Source organism: Ostrinia nubilalis, chromosome 10 (assembly GCF_963855985.1).
Source record: "Ostrinia nubilalis chromosome 10, ilOstNubi1.1, whole genome shotgun sequence".
NCBI classification, from domain to species: Eukaryota; Metazoa; Arthropoda; class Insecta; order Lepidoptera; family Crambidae; genus Ostrinia; species Ostrinia nubilalis.
In genome coordinates, this window is record NC_087097.1 from 13,808,706 (window position 1) to 13,827,432 (window position 18,727).

General features: G+C 36.7%; 1 protein-coding gene across 1 annotated transcript in view; it reads left to right on the forward strand.

Annotated features, from left to right (window-relative positions):
- The window catches only part of LOC135075308 (alkaline phosphatase-like), a 29,237-nt gene extending 10,785 nt beyond the window's left edge, over positions 1–18,452 (forward strand). Inside the window, exons 2-9 of the mRNA XM_063969723.1 lie at positions 4,746–4,825; positions 6,032–6,205; positions 11,404–11,596; positions 12,853–13,016; positions 14,217–14,550; positions 14,976–15,181; positions 15,810–15,918; positions 18,088–18,452. Of these exons, the coding sequence (XP_063825793.1) occupies positions 4,746–4,825; positions 6,032–6,205; positions 11,404–11,596; positions 12,853–13,016; positions 14,217–14,550; positions 14,976–15,181; positions 15,810–15,918; positions 18,088–18,278 (1,451 nt within the window). The 3' untranslated portion in view covers positions 18,279–18,452. The remainder of the gene's footprint in view (positions 1–4,745; positions 4,826–6,031; positions 6,206–11,403; positions 11,597–12,852; positions 13,017–14,216; positions 14,551–14,975; positions 15,182–15,809; positions 15,919–18,087) is intronic.
- Positions 18,453–18,727: the final 275 nt, after the last annotated feature.

Below are 18,727 nucleotides of genomic sequence, written 5' to 3' on the forward strand. Positions count from 1 at the left end.
CGTGTACTGTAGTGTTAACTCTTTATAAGAGCACCCTAATAAAAATACATAGTAAAAAGAATGACTAATATTTGGGGAATGCACTAGTGTATCATGAGTAGAGTCTTAAGCAGCCCCGAGACGATCAATTGCGATTGTCAATGTATTTACGTTCCAATTACCTCACGTAAATTCAATTGACAATCGCTTCAATGCCTTTTGTAAACGATCAATGTCAATTGACAATCACGTAGAATTGACAATCGCGATTGATCGTCTCGGGGCCACTTTATATTAAAAGGATGCCAACGATCTCCAACTCACCCTGTATAGATTAACTTGGTGTTTAAAATAGTTAATTACTTTTCCAAAAACCAATAAAGATGAAAGTCAAACATTAAAAGAAATGGAAACAGATTGTGAGATTTCTGAAAGTCTTTCACTAAAGAACATGACTGCAAGGACGACAAGTCAATTATAATAATTTTAGATCTACTAAAACCATTTAAGATTAAAACGATGGTGTCCATTGTCTTCAATTTCTCATTATTTCTAAAGGGCGTAGCAGGATAGTCTTGGAAAAAGTGCCCCCAAAGCCTGAAGCTCGAAACTGTGGTCAAACGATACCTTGTATAAAGATAGTACATTGTAAAAAAATTCACCCCCCCAACACCCCCCAGGGAGCCACACCCCCCATCTATACCTAAAACTGTTTTATTTGTTTTCTCCAAAACTATGTAACTGACGAATTTAAATTTTTGCACAGGTATAGTTGTGTCTCATAGTAATAATATAAAAAAACAACAGCTCTAAGATTCTTGTTCAAATATGGCCTAAGAGTTTTATTTATAATTAATTAAGCTATGTTGCACCTTAGCTAGATAGACAAAACTTTGGGATTACGTAGGTTGAATGTTGGCACTCATTCAAAAAAAAATCTGTGATTGTACTACCCAAGGAAATCATTATACAGGGTGTTACAATTTTAATTTTTTATTTTTTTCCATCATGGAAGGTAATTATAGAGCTGTTGTTTTTTTATATTATTACTATGAAACACAACTATACCTGTGCAAAAATTTAAATTCGTCAGTTACATAGTTTTGGAGAAAACAAATAAAACAGTTTTAGGTATAGATGGGGGGTGTGGCTCCCTGGGGGGTGTTGGGGGGGTGAAATTTTGCACAATGTACTATCTTTATACAAGGTATCGTTTGACCACAGTTTCGAGCTTCAGGCTTTGGGGGCACTTTTTCCAAGACTATCCTGCTACGCCCTTTATTAACATGAGAAGTTTTCATCTAAATCGAATAGTTTATACCTATATCTCAATAAAGTTACCTGTAATTTTAAATACGTAATGCGCAGATTATTAGATAATTAAATCTAGTCTTTATGTTTATAATAGACAAGCTTTTGCCCGCGGCTTCACCAGCGTGAAATTTCGTTTGTCACAGATCGTCATAAATTATAGCCTATATTTTGTTATTCTGGGTTATAAACAATAATACTGTAAAGTTTCATCAACATCCGTTCAGTAGTTTTTGCGTGAAAGAGTAACAAACATCCAGACATCCAATCTTTCGAATTTATAATATTAGTAGGATAATATTAGTAGGATTCTCATATTTCAATTAAACGGGTTTAGATAATAATATTTTATGGGTGTAAACAGAATTAAGTGGTTAAATATCTTGAACAAATATTCTTAACGCAATGAATTTCCAAACTTGACAAAAACAAGTTTAAAACTCAATCAAAAAGGTCGATTAACTTTTTTATCGTTGAAACATTTAGTACAATGTGAAACGATACCTCTTGAAAAAGTTTTAACTCCCAAAGTTATTGAGGTCATAGTATCCTTTTTCAACAGAACTTTAAGTGATATTTTATCCGTAAAAAGTTGCAGTTTACCTTTTAATAGAGATGAGCTGCAGAGACTATCGATGAAATGTTGGATACATTTGCCAGACTACTGATAAGTAGCTAAAAATAATCATGGTAAAGTACAGCTTTTAGTAAAGCAATCTAGGTAAGGTACACTATAAACCGGGCCTTTTCAAGGCAAGAGTGAATCTAGACACTTACAGGACAAATAATTATGTAGGTACCATCCTAGACAGCATCTCACTTAACATGAGGTGCGATTGCGGTCAAATATCTGCCTTGTTCTGCATAAAAAGTTGCTATTCTATGCATTGAGCGCATCGATATCCTGATTGATTTTTGATGTTAACTATCGCTTGTTCGGCATCTCTACTTTTTGAACTTTCACTTTGTTGATCTTTAGGACTTTGTCTAGGCGTGGACAGGGTTTTCATTTCTTCGTGAGCTAACTTGCTGAATTAAATAGTTTTGGTACTTAGCTTCAACTATTATTATATGGAGGGCAAAGAATTGAAACTCTCGCCAACAACCAAGACTTTTTGTATTGCACACCGTAGGTACAAGTACATTATAGGGGTCATCATTATAATAAAATTGAAGATTATTATTCAAAATACATAATGCAGTGTAAAAATAAATAATTTAATAACAGATCTAGTCGGTAAGCGAAAGTTTTAATAAGCATTTACGATTAATTTTCCTTTTCAATGGATTTGCGTCTTCTATTCGTACAGAAAATTTTCCACAAAAGCTTTGATTCTTTAGTCGCATGAATGCAAACCTTTCTATTGCATCATATTTTAATATTATACGAATTTATTCAAATGGATAATACGAAGTCTGAATGCGCAATAAAATGCTAAATAATTCGCAGTCTAATTTGTTGGTAAATAATTTTAGAATGGTTATTGATATATCTTAATTAGCAGCTGTAAGCTTGAACTGTTTTTGGAAAGTAAAAAAAATCGGTCATAAATGATTTATATAAGAAAGTTTATCGCTTTATGGCTCGTTACCCACCAGAAGCACCAGAGCTCAACATCACCACGCGGCTCTTCAATAGGTGTATGCCTAAAGCCTACCCTCTCTTTCTTTGGACACATTATGCGGTCTCCAAGGCATTGTCTGGAGAAACAAATTATCTTGGGACAAATGGAAGGCAGACGTGCTCGGGGCAGGGCACCGACGAGATGGTCGGACGCAGTGAGGAAGACGGTGGGCGGGAGTTTGCATCGTGCGGTCCACACAGCTTATGACCGCAGTCTGTGGAGGAACACTATCTGTGGTCGCGATCCTGATCAGTGAGGGACCGAGGAAGAAGAAGAACCCACCAGAACGGGGATGTGAGGAGATGTGTTTGAATAACCAATCAAATTTCGTTATTTCCATAATCACCACATCGTTCAGCTTCGGTTCTGAAATCAATTAAAGTAACTGCTTCTGGTGGTCTAGTAATAACACCAGATGGTTCAGATCCAGAGCTCTCCAGGTTCCATTCCCAGTGGGTGCAGATTTTATCTGTTCGGTTAGGTTTGTGATAGGGCTTTTTGTAAGTTCAACTGGCTGGCTACAACCATCTTACCTATACCACCTACCTGTCGCCATAACAACAATTTCAGTATTATTGTATTCCAGCAGTTGGAGATAAGATAGTCAGTTCCTCTGCGGTTGAGGATTCCGGATGAAACTTACTTCCACCCTCGGCTTAATCATCACTTTCTATCAAGTGCGATGCAGGCCAAGAGCTTCCTCGTTGTGGATAAAAAAAATCTCATGTCCTTCCCGCTTTGGTGGAAACCGGGCCTAAGTCTTAAGAAACAGACTCATGGATAAATAATGCACTAATCCTACTAGTGTCCGTTTTTCCTTTGTAGGTGCGGAACCTTAAAAATCAATGGGAAACAATACGCACTCGTTATTTTCGCTTAACATTTCGCGTGCGACATCAAAACGATTGTACGCGTGCTTATTAAGGTTAATGGAATTCGCATAATTATATTGTTGTTTTAAATGGCTAATTAGAAGGTTTTGTCGTGCGAAATGTACTTCGCGCTTCGTTGGAGATGTTAATGTTTAAAGGGTCTTTTTAGGGTTTCCTCTGTTTGTATCTTTGTAAGAGTAGGCGCACACCGTTGATTTTTCGTGGGCCGATAGTTTAGTCGGGCAGTTGATCAGTATGGGCATGTATGGGAGTGCGCACACTACGCCGATTCGATTTGGCCGATTCTTCATACAATTTAAAATCGGGCACAACTATCGGCCAACTAAAAATCAACGGTGTGCGCCTACTCTAATTGTTTTACATTGATTCATGCTAGATGAAATTTGAATATTTCTACAGATTAGAACAAAAGGAATTATATTAATGACATATGAGTAAATACATACTAATAGCTATTATTATGACGCTATGACTGTAAAAACTTATAAAACTTATTTTTACACATAATCGTAATCATAATCATTTATTCATTCATAAACATGGGTATTACAGGATGTCACATACAAAATATTCTTAGGTACAGCCATGATTCACCTTTATAGTATATGAATATAAAATTGTCAGTATCTGCTTAGGGACAATAAATGGGCCAGTACTGAGAAGTCTACATCTATGACTGACTACTACCGGCCCCCCGTATTTATTATACTGTAGGTAGATAGTTAAGGGCCCTGATAGATAGGTTATCAGGTACTTATCTGTCAGATAAATTTAAAATGTTCGTTTCACAAATCTCAAATAGAGAGTAGATGAAGTCATCAGTAATGGCAAGCTTTATTAGTAAAAGATAACGCTTAAGTACCTGTCTGAAATTTTATCAGGCCGGAAACCTGCAGTTTAACTGTTAAATGACCTCATTGACCACGTATTGTTTCAGATACATTACCAAAGACTTCTTTCGACGAGAAAAATAAGGACCACTGGAACATCCAAGCGCAGTGGACTCTTCGGAACAAGGTAAACGATAAATACAGTGTAAGTCTTGATAAAGTGCACATAAGAAAATAGGTGAATTTTTATCGAAGGAAAACACGTCAAAAAATATCTGAGATTTTTAAAAAAAAATTGTAGATTTTTTTTCTCTTATTTTCTTATTGTGAAGAAAAATAAGAGGCATATCCTGATAAAATAATACCAGTAATAATGCTAAATAACAGGCAATACTAATAAAATACATATAATATCCAGAAAATAGCAAGAAATAAAAAAATGTTACTTTTTGAGAAAAATCTGTATTATAATTACAGATTTTTCTCTTATTTTTTTGTATTTTTACGTCGATAAAAATAGGTCTAGTTTCACCTATTTTCATAATGTGCACTTTATCAAGACTCACACTGTATATAAAAATCATGTTTTGTACCAAATTATGTCACTCCCACTCACTGTCTGTATAGCTTCCGTTCCAGTATCTGATTTGGGCCAACTTTACTATCTTTTAGTTAGAAAACATAGAAAAGCTGTTAAAATGTTAATAAAATAGGTACTTAACTGTGGGTTGTAATCGAAAGACAATGACAGATCATTTGAGTTCATGTTCACAACTTAACAGGATACCTAACTTAGTAATTACAGTGGTCGAAAAAATACCACAATACGGTTCAGTGATCTGACAACATTCTGAAAAGCAATTTAGGAACACAGAAACAAAGAAAGTAATTAAAATTAGCACCATTTGTACCGTTAAGTGTAGAGCAACTCCGATCACTCAATTTTGTGTAGATTAGAGTTAACGTGCTTAGGCTTGGATTGCATCATCTTAATTGAACGGTAACTTTATCAATAACCGGTGTTTTTGTGCCGTTTTCTGGGTATTTTATGTATTTTTTAGTATTGCCTGTTATTTAGCATTATTATTGTTTTTATTTTATCAGGACATACCACTTTCTTTAAAAGTTATTACGTTTTCTTTACAATAAATAATTGAAAGAAAAAAACTTCTATAATAAATTTAAAAAATATCTCAGATATTTTTTTTATTTTTTCCGTCGATAAAAATAGGTCTAGTTTCACCTATTTTCATATGTGCACTTTATCAAGACTCACACTGTATATTATGTACAGTGGTGACTTCAAAGACATGATGATAAAACTGATAACTTCCATTCAAAGCTCTTCAACATTCTATGAATTAAAACTAAAGTAACCCCTTGTCTTTTCCAGGTCTCCGTTCCCCTAAACACAAAGACAGCCAAGAATGTCATCATGTTCTTAGGAGATGGGATGAGTATCACCACACTGGCTGCCACCAGGGTGTACCTGGGTCAGAAATACGGCCACCTTGGAGAAGAACTGAAGCTCAGTTTCGAGGTGTTCCCGTATACAGGACTTGCTAAGGTAAAGTTAAGGAGATTAATGTTCGTTTTCAATCAATCCCTAATTTTTAAGTGACCCTTATCACGGTAACACATAACAGGAATTTCGTTTTCATAAGTTACTTAAAAATTAGGGATTGATGGTGAAAACGGGCATAAGGCTGGGTTGCACCATCTTATTTTAACTTTGACAAACGTCAGAAATCTGTCAAACTCCACACAAAAAACACCGGTTATCGTTAAAGTTGCGGTCAAAGTTAGGTGGTGCAAATCAGCCTTAGTGACAATAAGGGCTCGTTCTTACGGCAGTCCAGTTTGCAGTATCCAGTAATGCAGGAGTCCGCAAAACTGGATGGTCGTGTGGACACACATTATGTCGTGTGTTTAAAATTTGAATTACAAATTCGAACGAATCGGTTTTTAGCGGGATACTGCAAACGGAATGTTCGTGTGATAATGGTTTCTTATATTATTATGAGAGAAACTCTCATAGAATTTTATTATGTTTCTAGGCAAAGGCATTTACTTGTATGTAATCCGGTAAGTAAGTGATTCCTGGATTAAACCTTAATTGAAATTGTAAAGCCGCGCTCACGTCAATATTTATATGTTTGTTTTCACAGACTAAGGCTGTAGCGGAACTCAGTGGTTTAGTTATCCGCCCCCTATTAGGGCGCGTATACACCAAGAGCATTCGGATGTAGAAATGTAACAGCGTAGAATTCGATTTGTATGTTGGGTTTTTTAATGTTACAGTGCACAACATTACACGTTAAGGCCGGGTAGCAGAGAAAATGGCGAAAATGAGGTTTTCATTTTTCATTTTTGAGGCACTAAACAGTAAAATTAAAGGCTAAGATTTTTATTGGGCATAGTTGAGGATATTTTCTAGGGCTATTAACGGATGGAAACACGATTTGATGAAGTTGACTCGATAGAATAAATTCCCAAAGTTACCTCTATTCGTTTTCTATTTATGGTTTTATTTTTAAAATAAGCGATTTGAGATTCTAAATCTTTTACTAAACTAAAGATCAGAAATAACTTGAGGGCTTTTAACGGATGAAATTTTTATATTGCGTCTTATTTAGTTACTATGTTAAAAAATGTGGAAAAAATCGTCCATGACGGCTTGGACAATCTCAATCAGTCGCGCGGTGGCGCTTACGGAGGACGGACGCGTGTCAGTTTTTTGGCCGTGACAGTTCGCGATTTGTCAATATTTTTGACAATGATGACTTTGATGAGTCACAGTATAATAATATCAGTGTTACTGGAGAAAGCTAAAATTTTTGATAATTAAGAATTATGAATTTTGTCTACCTAATGAAATTTAAATCGTTTGCATCCTTTTAAACGAAGACTCTACTCATGATACATAGTACATTAGTCAAATATGAGACAAAACCAATGAGTTAAAATTACATTTTAATAGTACCTACATACAATCGTCTTACACTCTTTAGAAGAGCACACTGATACAAATAAATAATAAAAAATTAGGTCAGTGGGTCAAATATAGGGTAGCTGCACGTCACTGAAAGAAGATTCTGTTTACTCGGCATCTGGGCTGGAGAACATGAACCCTTGTTTACAGATGCAGATGTAAATGGAGTTATAACTGGACAAATTTTACATGAAATGTTTAACAGAAATCAGTTAAAAGACACATACATGGAATACCAATAAGGTTCCGGAGGGAAAGCTACCTATTATAAACTAGCGGCCGCCCGCGACTTCGTTCGCGTGGACCTCGTTTTACCCCCGTTAGATATCATGTTGATAGATGGCGTTTCACGGCTTTCCCCGAATGAATATTTACGCACGTCATACAGTAGTTTGTCCAGCGCTGTAGATTTTAACCAATGACGATAGGTAGATGGCGCTTTTTAGACACGTCTTATTTATTTTTTGAAATTTATTTGTCACATATCGTCATAAGTTAGCCTATATGTTAATCTGGGTTATAAACAATAATACTGTAAAGTTTCAACAAAATCCGTTCAGTAGTTTTTGCGTGCAAGAGTAACAAACATCCAGACATCCAGACATCATGACATCCAAACATACAAACTTTCGCCTTTATAATATTAGTAGGATATAGTAGGATAGGATATTTCACAATCCAAACTATTATTTACTGTAAGTAAATGCTAAATAGTAAATATTAGTTTGGATTGTGAAATATTTAAAATAAAAAAAGAACAAAACAAAATAGGGTTTCAAATTACCTATCTTTATCTAATTTATAAAGAGGTAAAGTTTGTGTGTTTGTGTATTTGTTAAATTGTAAGGAGTAATCTCCGGATCTGCTGAACCGATTTTAAAAATCTTTCACCAATAATAGAAAGCCACATTATATCTGAGTGTTAAAGGTTATATTAAAACCGAAAAATTCCACGCGGGCGAAGCGGCGGGCGGAAAGCTAGTTTATTTATAATTATATAAGAGCATAATTATTAAATTCGAAGTCTAACATTCTTTATTTGTGTGGACCTATATTAACGAGAGATTACAAGGCGTCAAATATATCAAGAAAAAAATTAAATTAAAAACTATTATAAAGCTAAATTTTGCTCTCATGGAGCCTTTACCTACTCTGACAAATTAAGACTCAGAGAAGAATTTCATAATAAAACTATTTAACTGCCCTGCATTGAAAAGTTTGATCGGGTACAACACCTCAAGTTATTTCAGAACTTGATTTCATTAAAAGACTCCGAATGTCAAATCGCTTAGGTATCTAAAGTCAAATTCTGAAATGTCAAGTGGCATAAAGTTGGGACTAATGAATAACCCATTCAGATAGTAGCGCCCTCCTGTCAATGACATACCTGGAACGATAGAGTATGGGACAACTAATAAAAATGCTTTGTCCTAAATGACTGACGGATATCGTAGAGACCTAAATGATGGAAGGTGTGTTCTTTGTATGACGTAGGCATCTCATAAGAAAATATTTTCCGTAATGGGGTCATGAAATGAAGGGGGTGAAAAAAGGGGGCAAAGTTTGTATGGGACAAAGTGATTCCTTGGTTCAATCTACTTGAAATTTAGCTTAACAATTCCTTAACATAATTCATGAAAGACGTGTGGAATGGGTAGAAAGAAATTTTGGCAGTCATTTTCTTCGAAGTTGATATCAATACTACTTAGTGCCTTTGATTTAATTACTTTTTATTTTTACAAGTGTTTGAAAACTCCATGTCAGATTGTGTTCAATGTCAAGTGAAATCTCAAATTGAAATGTCTCAATCTCAATGAGGAGACTGTATTTATTCCTAGAATTCCCCTAACACCGTCAAATTTCCCTTTCGAATTCAAGACAGTGCAGTTTCCCATCAGTCTGCTTCGTAATGACTATAAACAAAGCTCAAAGTCAAACTCTAGGGACCTCTGCTTGAACTCCCATGAGTGCACAGAGGTATGCAGGTAACCGCGTGTGATGCTCATAGTAATTTTCGATACAGAACCCCGTACATACGTCATACATTATTATAGATAGAAAACACCCAAACCAATACAAACAAATATGTTTCTGCAATTTTAGTATGATATTTTTATTTATTAATAAACAAAGAGACTAAACAAAATTAATGCGTTTACTGATTAATGTTATTAACCACATGCAAAGCTTCGTGAATTGCAACAACTATAATTTATTATCCAAGCTCTAAATAATCGCTACTAAGAATAACTTATCATAAAATGTTTTTCCAATCGCTCAAGCTCCCAAGGGCCTATGGATAGGTCGGGTGACGTAATCTTGAAATTCTTTAAGCCGGCGCAGAACTTCTAGAAGATCGGGCGACGCCACGGCCACTTTGAACCGTGTTTAGTTCTGCAGTTATATTTTATATTTATTCGATTTTAGAATATATTCCCAAAAAGCCTGAAAGGTGTTTTAATTTGTATCACTTGGATATGATTTGTATTAGAAAGTGTTGTGAGTGTGACGCTTGAAGGGAAGGAAGTCAACCTAACCTAACCAACTGAGTATTTTTCTATACTGTGTAGCTGGAAATTGTGGCGGGAGCTCTTTGGCGCGCTGTCTTCGGCGAAGAATTGCGCGCGCAGATTTTGACAGCGCGAAATACCTACTTTAGCAGAAATACCAAGCCTTAAAGCGTGCAGATCGCCATCGCCGGCGCGATTACGACGCGATTACGACGCGACCAATGACGCGAGTCGCGTGGACTGTCATGGGTCGCGCGACCTGTTATTGTCCTATAATCGCGCAACGTTAAAAACCTCTGGTCATGTCACATTTTGAATGCGCGGTGTAGAGTGGGCGTATAAATTTTTGAAAATTGGCTCTACATGAGATCCGGTAACTTTTTTACAATTCGCGCTATAATATCTTGGCAACTTTTTACATGAAAATGTTAAGTGTCAATCTAAATCAGATTTACAGTGATACAATTACCAAGTTAACCTCTCAAATAATACGTTCTAAGCTCTCTACAAAAGCTTCCTAAAACTCTAATCCTTCCGTCGTCTTTAAGCTCGCTCTTAAGTCCGTGTAGGCGTGAAATACAACGCGAGCTAAATAGTATGTAGTTTGTTGACATTCGATAGGTAAAGATTGACACGCCGGTTTGTTAAAGCCGTATATTTCATTTAGTAAGTCTTGAGTTGACGTGCCCTTCTTAAGTAGGTCTTAAGTAGGCATGCCCTTTTGATTGCTTAAACTTTGAAGATTACAAAAGTCTTCTGTACCTACTAATCAAACAGTTGTGTTTTGTTTTGGCTCGAGTTATTTTTGAGCTAAACTAATAACAATAAGAACGAGAGATATACTCTCTCAAAGGTAATTGAATTTGTCAATGTAATAATTTATTGTTTGTGTAAATAAATTGTTTTCCTGAAGTGATAAAGAATCCTTGCTTTTGTTTGAGGAGATACACTGTCTATGGCAGCTCATAAAGTCTGAAAACAAGTGTTTACCTAGTAGTTATATTCCATTAGATATAGAAGCAGAAAACTTAAACGCAGATTTTTTCTTCAGGAAGCTATGAAGCTGAAGCTTAACATATTCTAAATTGATTCTAAATTGTTAAACGTTTTCTTATTTTACGAAGTTCTACTAATAAGCATCAAATGAAAGAAGTAGGACAGAACTATCTAGCAGAATAAGTATTCTTGGAGAAAATTAGTTTTTCTATTTTAGCAATTTAACCAATTATTTTGCATCACAGCTTGACCAAATCCTTATTCCAGACATACTGCGTAGACCACAACGTTGCCGACTCGGCCTGCAGTGGCACCGCCTACCTCACTGGTGTCAAGGCCAACAGTGGGACCGTGGGCCTCAGTGCGGCAGTCAAGAGAGGGGACTGCGAGGGCCAGAGGGATGGGGTTCACTCCGTCACTGGACTGATGGACTGGGCGCAAAAGGCTGGCAAATCCACTGGTGAGGGATTTTGCTGAACAATTTAACGTAGTAGAGTATATGACCCTCTAAAGCTTCAATTACACCAACGCGTGCAGATCGCCATCGCCGGCGCGATCACGGCACGATCATAAGACAATGACAGGTCGCGCGGACTGTCATGGGTCGCTAGACCTGACATTTGCCTATGATCGCGCTGGCGATGGCGATCTGCACGCGTTGGTGTGGTTAAAGCTTTAGTAGTTTAATATCGCGCGATTCAAAACACGCGAATAAAAACGTGTCATCTGGACCACCTCTAATGGTATATCGGCATATGAGTGAGTAAAGTATAAATCCATGGAGTAAAACAGGCCATTTTGAGATATGTGGTAGTTTAAGATTTGCTCATTCACTGAATAAAATATTCCTGAAAGTAATAAAAGTCGAACATAGATTACTTCTCTACCTAAATTGCTTTGTCGGGTCGCTAGAGTTTAATAAGTTAGACATAAAACTTTCAAAAAAGTAATTACGTTTGAACACACTTCTTTATTACACTGCCTTGCCTGCCTTCTTATACAAAAATATAGACTCCTTTAATCGTTATTTTAATCCTAATTACACAACATCCTTGAAAGTCGCTGACTCGAAATTTCGAAGAGCGTCACGTCACGAGGAGCTGTGAAGTAAAAACGGTGCTACCTACATTAAGTTTTGATTAATTTAATGTTAATCTCATGTTATTTAAGTAAAGTGGATTTCGTAATCTTTTAGGGGATAAAATATTTAAATACTAGCGGCCGCCCGCGACTTCGTACGCGTGAATCCCGTTTTACCCCCTTCATCTATCTTACGCGGTTTAGATTTTTTCATACAAATGTTTTTTCTCGCTAACTCCCGTTCCCGTGGGAATTTTGAAATATCTTGTTGTAACTAAGCTTTAAGTTTACTAAGGTACCTGCATGCCAAATTTCAAGCGTCTAACTTAAGCGGTTTAGATTTTTCATACAAAAGGATTTTCCCACTAATTCCCGTTCCTGTGGGAATTTCTAAGTATACTATAACCTGCCCAGGAGTATGAAAAATAATTGTACCAAGTTTCGTTAAAATCCGTCAAGTAATTTTTGTTTCTATAAGGAACATACAGACAGACAAAATTTTTTTAATGCATTTTTGGCATCAGCATCGATCACTAATCACCCCCTGATACTTATTTTGAAAATATATTTCATGTACAGAATTGACCTCTCTACAGATTTATTATAAGTATAGATAAACCTAATTTTTGTTTCTAGGCGTAGTAACAACCACAAGGGTGACCCACGCCACCCCAGCTGCGTCTTACGCGCACTCAGCCGATCGGAGATGGGAGGCAGACTCGGATCTGCCGAAGAAAGGACTTCATTGTGAGGATATAGCTTCACAACTGGTCAGGGGAAATGTTGGCAGCAGGATTAACGTAAGTTTTAAGAGACATCGTCATCATCATTTTTAACATCATCTGACCTAAAATGATGATAAAGTAAAGATGTTCAGTCTTGATTTTATATATGACACAAATGACGCCCACGGCTGGACAAAGGCCTTCTCCCAAGGATTTTCGGATCCTGCACTACCCGCATCCAGGTTCTTTCCGCGACCTTCACCAGATCGTCGGTCCACCTAGTGTGAGACCTGCCTCTGGTAAATGGAGGATTTGGTCCCATGCTGGCTAAACGTGTTGGTGAGGCCTTATGTTTGCTTATGTCTCTCTTAATCGCTTCTTACGACATCAACTGGTAGAGTGGGAGTGGTACTATTCTCTTTTGATAGAACCATATCTACGGACACGCTGCTATTTGTGTATCGCCGCAAAATGTTGACAAATACAATTTTATAACGGCATTTTGTTGGGTAACAACTAACAACACACTAAAATCCAAGTTAAAATCTTTGCGATTATAAATGAGATCAAAGCATTCATTTAATTTAACGAAAGTAAATTCATTCAGAAATAAAATCAGTGTCATAAACGTGATTAATAATATATTTTGTTTTTCGAAAATTAACTTTCATTTTGCTGTTACATTCGGACCTTAGCCTTGTTATTGAGAAAGTAATTTGCTTTGAAGTTCCTAAAGGGCAGGGTCCGTTAAATACAAAATACTAATATCAAAGTAAACATAAAATTCATTTCAAGCTACCTCCAAAATTGTGTTTTGGGACCGCAATTTGTCAGACTCGGCTATTAAGACACCAAACTGTATTACTTCATATTTTCTACAAACGAGTAAACATTTTTAGGAATCTCTTTATTTAATTAATAAAAAGACTCTCGTATGACCAACAAAGTAAAAAATACTTTGCCAACGAAAATATAGAGTTTTAGCGAATTCATCTTGGATTCTTTTAAATGGGTTTACTAATTGGCCCTTTATACGAGTATATTTATCGAGTAATATACAAGACCTATAAAATATGTAGATTTAAGGCGATGTGCTTATAAAAATATGTATAAGCAGACGCAATTAAATAAATTATATTCACTAATGTGGGTAGGTATAAGTACCCTAAACCTAACTATTCTTGTCTTCAAGTTGCTTGGGAATGACTGAGCGAGGAAATAAATGTTTGTGATTATTTTAAATCAGCATGAAGACTATCTTTCATTTTATTCCAGGTTGTGCTAGGAGGCGGCAGAAGGAACTTCTTTCCCAACCGAGAACGGGACGCCGAGGGCTACCGCGGCCACAGAAGCGATGGAAAAGACCTGATCCGCGAGTGGCTCCTCAAAAAACGATCCTTTGGAGTGTCTGCCAAATACGTCTACAACCGTGTAGACCTCCTCACATTAGACCCTACGAAGTACACAAACGTCCTAGGTCTCTTCTCTCCTGATCATATGCCGTACCATCTAGAAGCTGGTCACGATGATCCATCTCTAAGTGAGATGACAGAGAAAGCAATACAGATACTGTCGCAGAATTCCAACGGGTTCTTCTTGTTCGTTGAAGGTTGGTTTTGGGATTACCTGAAGTATACCTATTTTAATAACTTAACTCAGAGTAGTCAGAAAAATGTTTAAACATTTTGTACACAGCCTTGGGCAGTAATAAAGCTTTTTATGTTTTAATATGAAGTTTATGTTATCATCTTGATGTCTAATAAGATAAGCTGGATTAAACAGTGACGTGGTAGAGTTAAAATAATAGGTGGTGGACGTGTAAAAGCGTTATTCTTTGCAGAAAATAAATTACTTTCATCATTATTTTCTCCAATGATTTCCACATCGCCCGGTTGGTAGCAGCCTGCATCCAGCTCCTTCCTGCTACCTTTATGAAGTCTTGTGTAAAAGCAAAAGGTTTAAAAAAATACCACAATATGCGGCTCTTCGTGGTCATTGATCATCATCCACATCATCACCTTACCATGGTTACAGGTGGGAGAATAGACACAGCACATCACGAGACCAAAGCTAGAAAAGCCTTGGATGAAACTGCGGAATTCGCCAAAGCTGTAGAAGCAGCCGTCCGAATGGTGAACCTTGAAGAAACCCTCATCGTGGTCACGTCAGACCACAGTCACACCATGACTTACAGCGGTTACAGCAAAAGGGGAACAGATATTCTTGGATTTACAAATAAGGTGAGTGGAGAACACTTTCATCGAATTTTCTTCATGTTTCAGCCTATGACATTATTTATTTATTTATTTATTTATGATAGTCCACTTATCGTCAAGTTATTTTGTCACCAATGTAGAAGCACGACTCTCCCTGATTTATCAGAGACAAATGAAGGTCTTGGCCTACACTCCTCATTCTAGAGGGGTTCAAAAGGCTTAATGTGCGCATACTTATTAGTTTCTTAGTTTCCTCTTAATACAGCCACTGGAAGAGTGGTGCTATTCTACTCCGCCAGAACCATACAATCATACTAACACTGGACGTAAACCAAGGATTTTTGGGCTGACACTGTATAGCTTTTTTGTCGACACGACAAGAAGAAGAAGGGCCTTTTTATTTAATCATTGCCAATATTCTTTAGTAGGTATTTTCTCTATCGGATGCGTCCTTCGTTCCTCTATTTTTAGATGTTAGGAGCTAACTTTCCAATATGCACGCAAAATCGCATATCCTTTCAGTTCAGAAACACTTCTTTTAAATTCAACCTTAACCAGCTCCAACAAAGCTCAACTTTCTTCAACCAGCCCTATGCAGTCTACAAGTATCACAGTCGAGTGCACCGCTCACCTGTCGTTCCGTTCCTTCCAGATGAACGCGTCCGACAATCTTCCATACACGACTTTGAGCTACGCCAACGGGCCTGGGTACCGGCCGCATGTGCAAGACAAACGACACAACATGGAAGCTGATGATTTGAGTGAGTATTCTTTTTTTATTAACCAACTAAAGGTCATAGCACACTTACCAACCCAGAAAGGAGTCAACCTCGCCTTTCGCCGTGAGATGAGGAGTTTACGTTGCGGTGCGGATAAGTGAGTTTTGCAGTATGGAGTTTCATACAAAGAATACTGAGCGCCTGGAGTTGAAACGGTTAAAGTCCGTTTCCGAGTTGATAAAGTGTACTTCGTCCTTAAAGGAGGTTTTCAATTCGTCTGTATTTTTGGTATCTCAGAATTCATGAATCAAATTGAAAGATTTTTTTATTTGAAAGAATAATGCTCCTAGATTGGTCCCATTTTAATTTAAGAAAATCGTTCGATTGTTTTAGTTTTGAAATAAAATAACTTGATAAAATGTCATCTAGGTACACAAGATGCTAACAATGCTTTCCAAACGTAATACAATAGTTCTATTCTAGTTTTAATTAATTTTATGTCGAGTAAGTTATTAAAGGACGCGATTAAAATTTAAACCCTCAATAAACTCACAAAACAATCGCATTACAGCTTCCTTCAACATTAATTAAACGTTAAGGCAGTGAAGGAACAGCTAACAAACAATCATAATTTCGTATTACCAAAGAATAATAATAAGTACTACGTACAGAAGTTTTACTTCGCGAAGGTATTTAAAAAAATGTAAGCTCAATGTCATTAACAATATGGTGTAATTTAGCTTGTCTCAAGAGTCAAGCACCATTTTGTTGACAAACGTCAGTGATCGGTACTGCGCCGAACTATAGGGCTGACTTCAGTAAAATGATGTGACGTGAGGTGCCAAACTGCAGAAAATGGCGGAGGAAATACATGATTTAGCATGAATTATCATGAATAATATTAACTACTTATTTACCTCTCAGTGTCTTCAGGCAACTTAAAAAGTACATTCTGTGTTTTTATTATTATTTAGGCAGTTAAATACTGCACAGTATTTAGTACACCATTTTCTTTATTTTTTTCCATCATACACAAGAAAACGCGTGCGTGAGTGAGGCCTTGTCGAATAGTAATCCTGTAGGGGGCCATCGTGCGTGTTTTGTTTTTGATGTAAACTCGCGGAGATGAACACATGAACAGGCCTGGTATTACTATCAAATTTCACAAAGGACGTGGAAAAATGTGCCCAATTTGGTCTACAAATATGGCATTTCCTTGTTTGGGGTCGGTGAGTGAGCTTTGACCTTTCACCTTCAATGAATTTTGGAGTCTGGTTGCTTGTTTAAATTGTTCAGAGTTTAGATTTGTATTGAAGAGTGAAGCATTACACATGTCAAAATAATGTTAACGTAAGGTGACTTTGTGAAATCCACACCGTAGTTGGGGTGAGGTCAATAACAGTTCAAAGTGACACCAGGTTGTAGCTGATCCATACTTAGATTTGTAATAATATTTTATCTATCTATCTGTTACCTTTTCTCAATAATGTACTAGTGACCTGCCCCGGCTTGGCACATTATAAACCTTCCCCTTGAATTTTATTTATTTATTTATTTAAACTTTAATGCCAAAATAAATTTGTACATAAGGCGAACTTAATGCATTAAAGCATTGAATCACTCTATCTATTAAAAAAACGTATCAAAAACCGTATCAAAATCCGTTGCGTAGTTATAAAGAAGATAAGCATTTAAGTACATAGGGACAGACAGCGGAAAGCGACTTTTTTATTCTATGTTGTGATTTTCTCTATCTTATAACGCATTTTCGTGTAAAGGGATATCACAGAACTTGAGGATTCATAGCGTATACGAGCTAACTGTAGTCGGGCTTATTGATTTGCAAAGGACGTCCTGATTTTTACGATTTTCAAATGTTCCGATTTCTCACTAACCTTCTCAATCTGTATGTATTCGATCATCAAATAGATTCAACATAGCAAAAAAAAGTGCAGTTACGACATTTACGTCCGTATTCACAAAATGAAGCAGCAAATCGAACGCACAGCGTTGAATAGAGCTCTGTGGTTGGTTTGTGTATCACCCTGTGCGTCCACGCGCATTATGAGACCTCATAGTAATGTTTGTAAATACGAGCGTTAATGTTACCTGTTTTTAAAAAGTAACGCCTATTAAAAAAAAACGCTTCAGATTTAAAATCCAAATACTGACTATTTTTACTTAAAGTATTCATGACCCTTCTCTTTCCAGGTAACCTAAACTACACGTACCCATCCCTAGTCCCGACACCCCGGGAGACTCACGGGGGGGAAGACGTCGCAGTCTTCGCCAGGGGGCCGTGGTCGCACATTTTCTCCGGGAATTATGAGCAGAACTACATCCCTCATGCTATAGCGTATGCCGCGTGCATAGGCCCGGGACTGACTAGTTGTAGGCCTTGATTGTAGATATTGTAGATATACCTGTATTCACAAACGATGCTTGCTTTAAGGTGAATAAAGACTCAAAATATACAGGGTGTTAGGTAAATGGGTATATGAGCCGACACTAGCCCATGTTAACACGGGCATATAAATGGTATGGTGAAGTCAGAAATTTGATATCATCATTTTATTTTTTTTAATTTTCATACAAAATAAATTTTATAAGATCGATTTGTATGAAAAATAAAATTATTAAAATGAAGATATCAATTTTCTGACTTCACCATACCATTTATATGACCATGTTAGCATGGACTAGTGTCGGCTCATATACCCATTTACCTAACACCCTGTATAGACTTGAGAATTTACCTTTAACAACGAGCTCTATGATAAGTTTCTAAAGTACGGCCAACTAGCAGTGATACAAAAGGTCGATTCGACTGTCGAACTGACAATCTATTCTG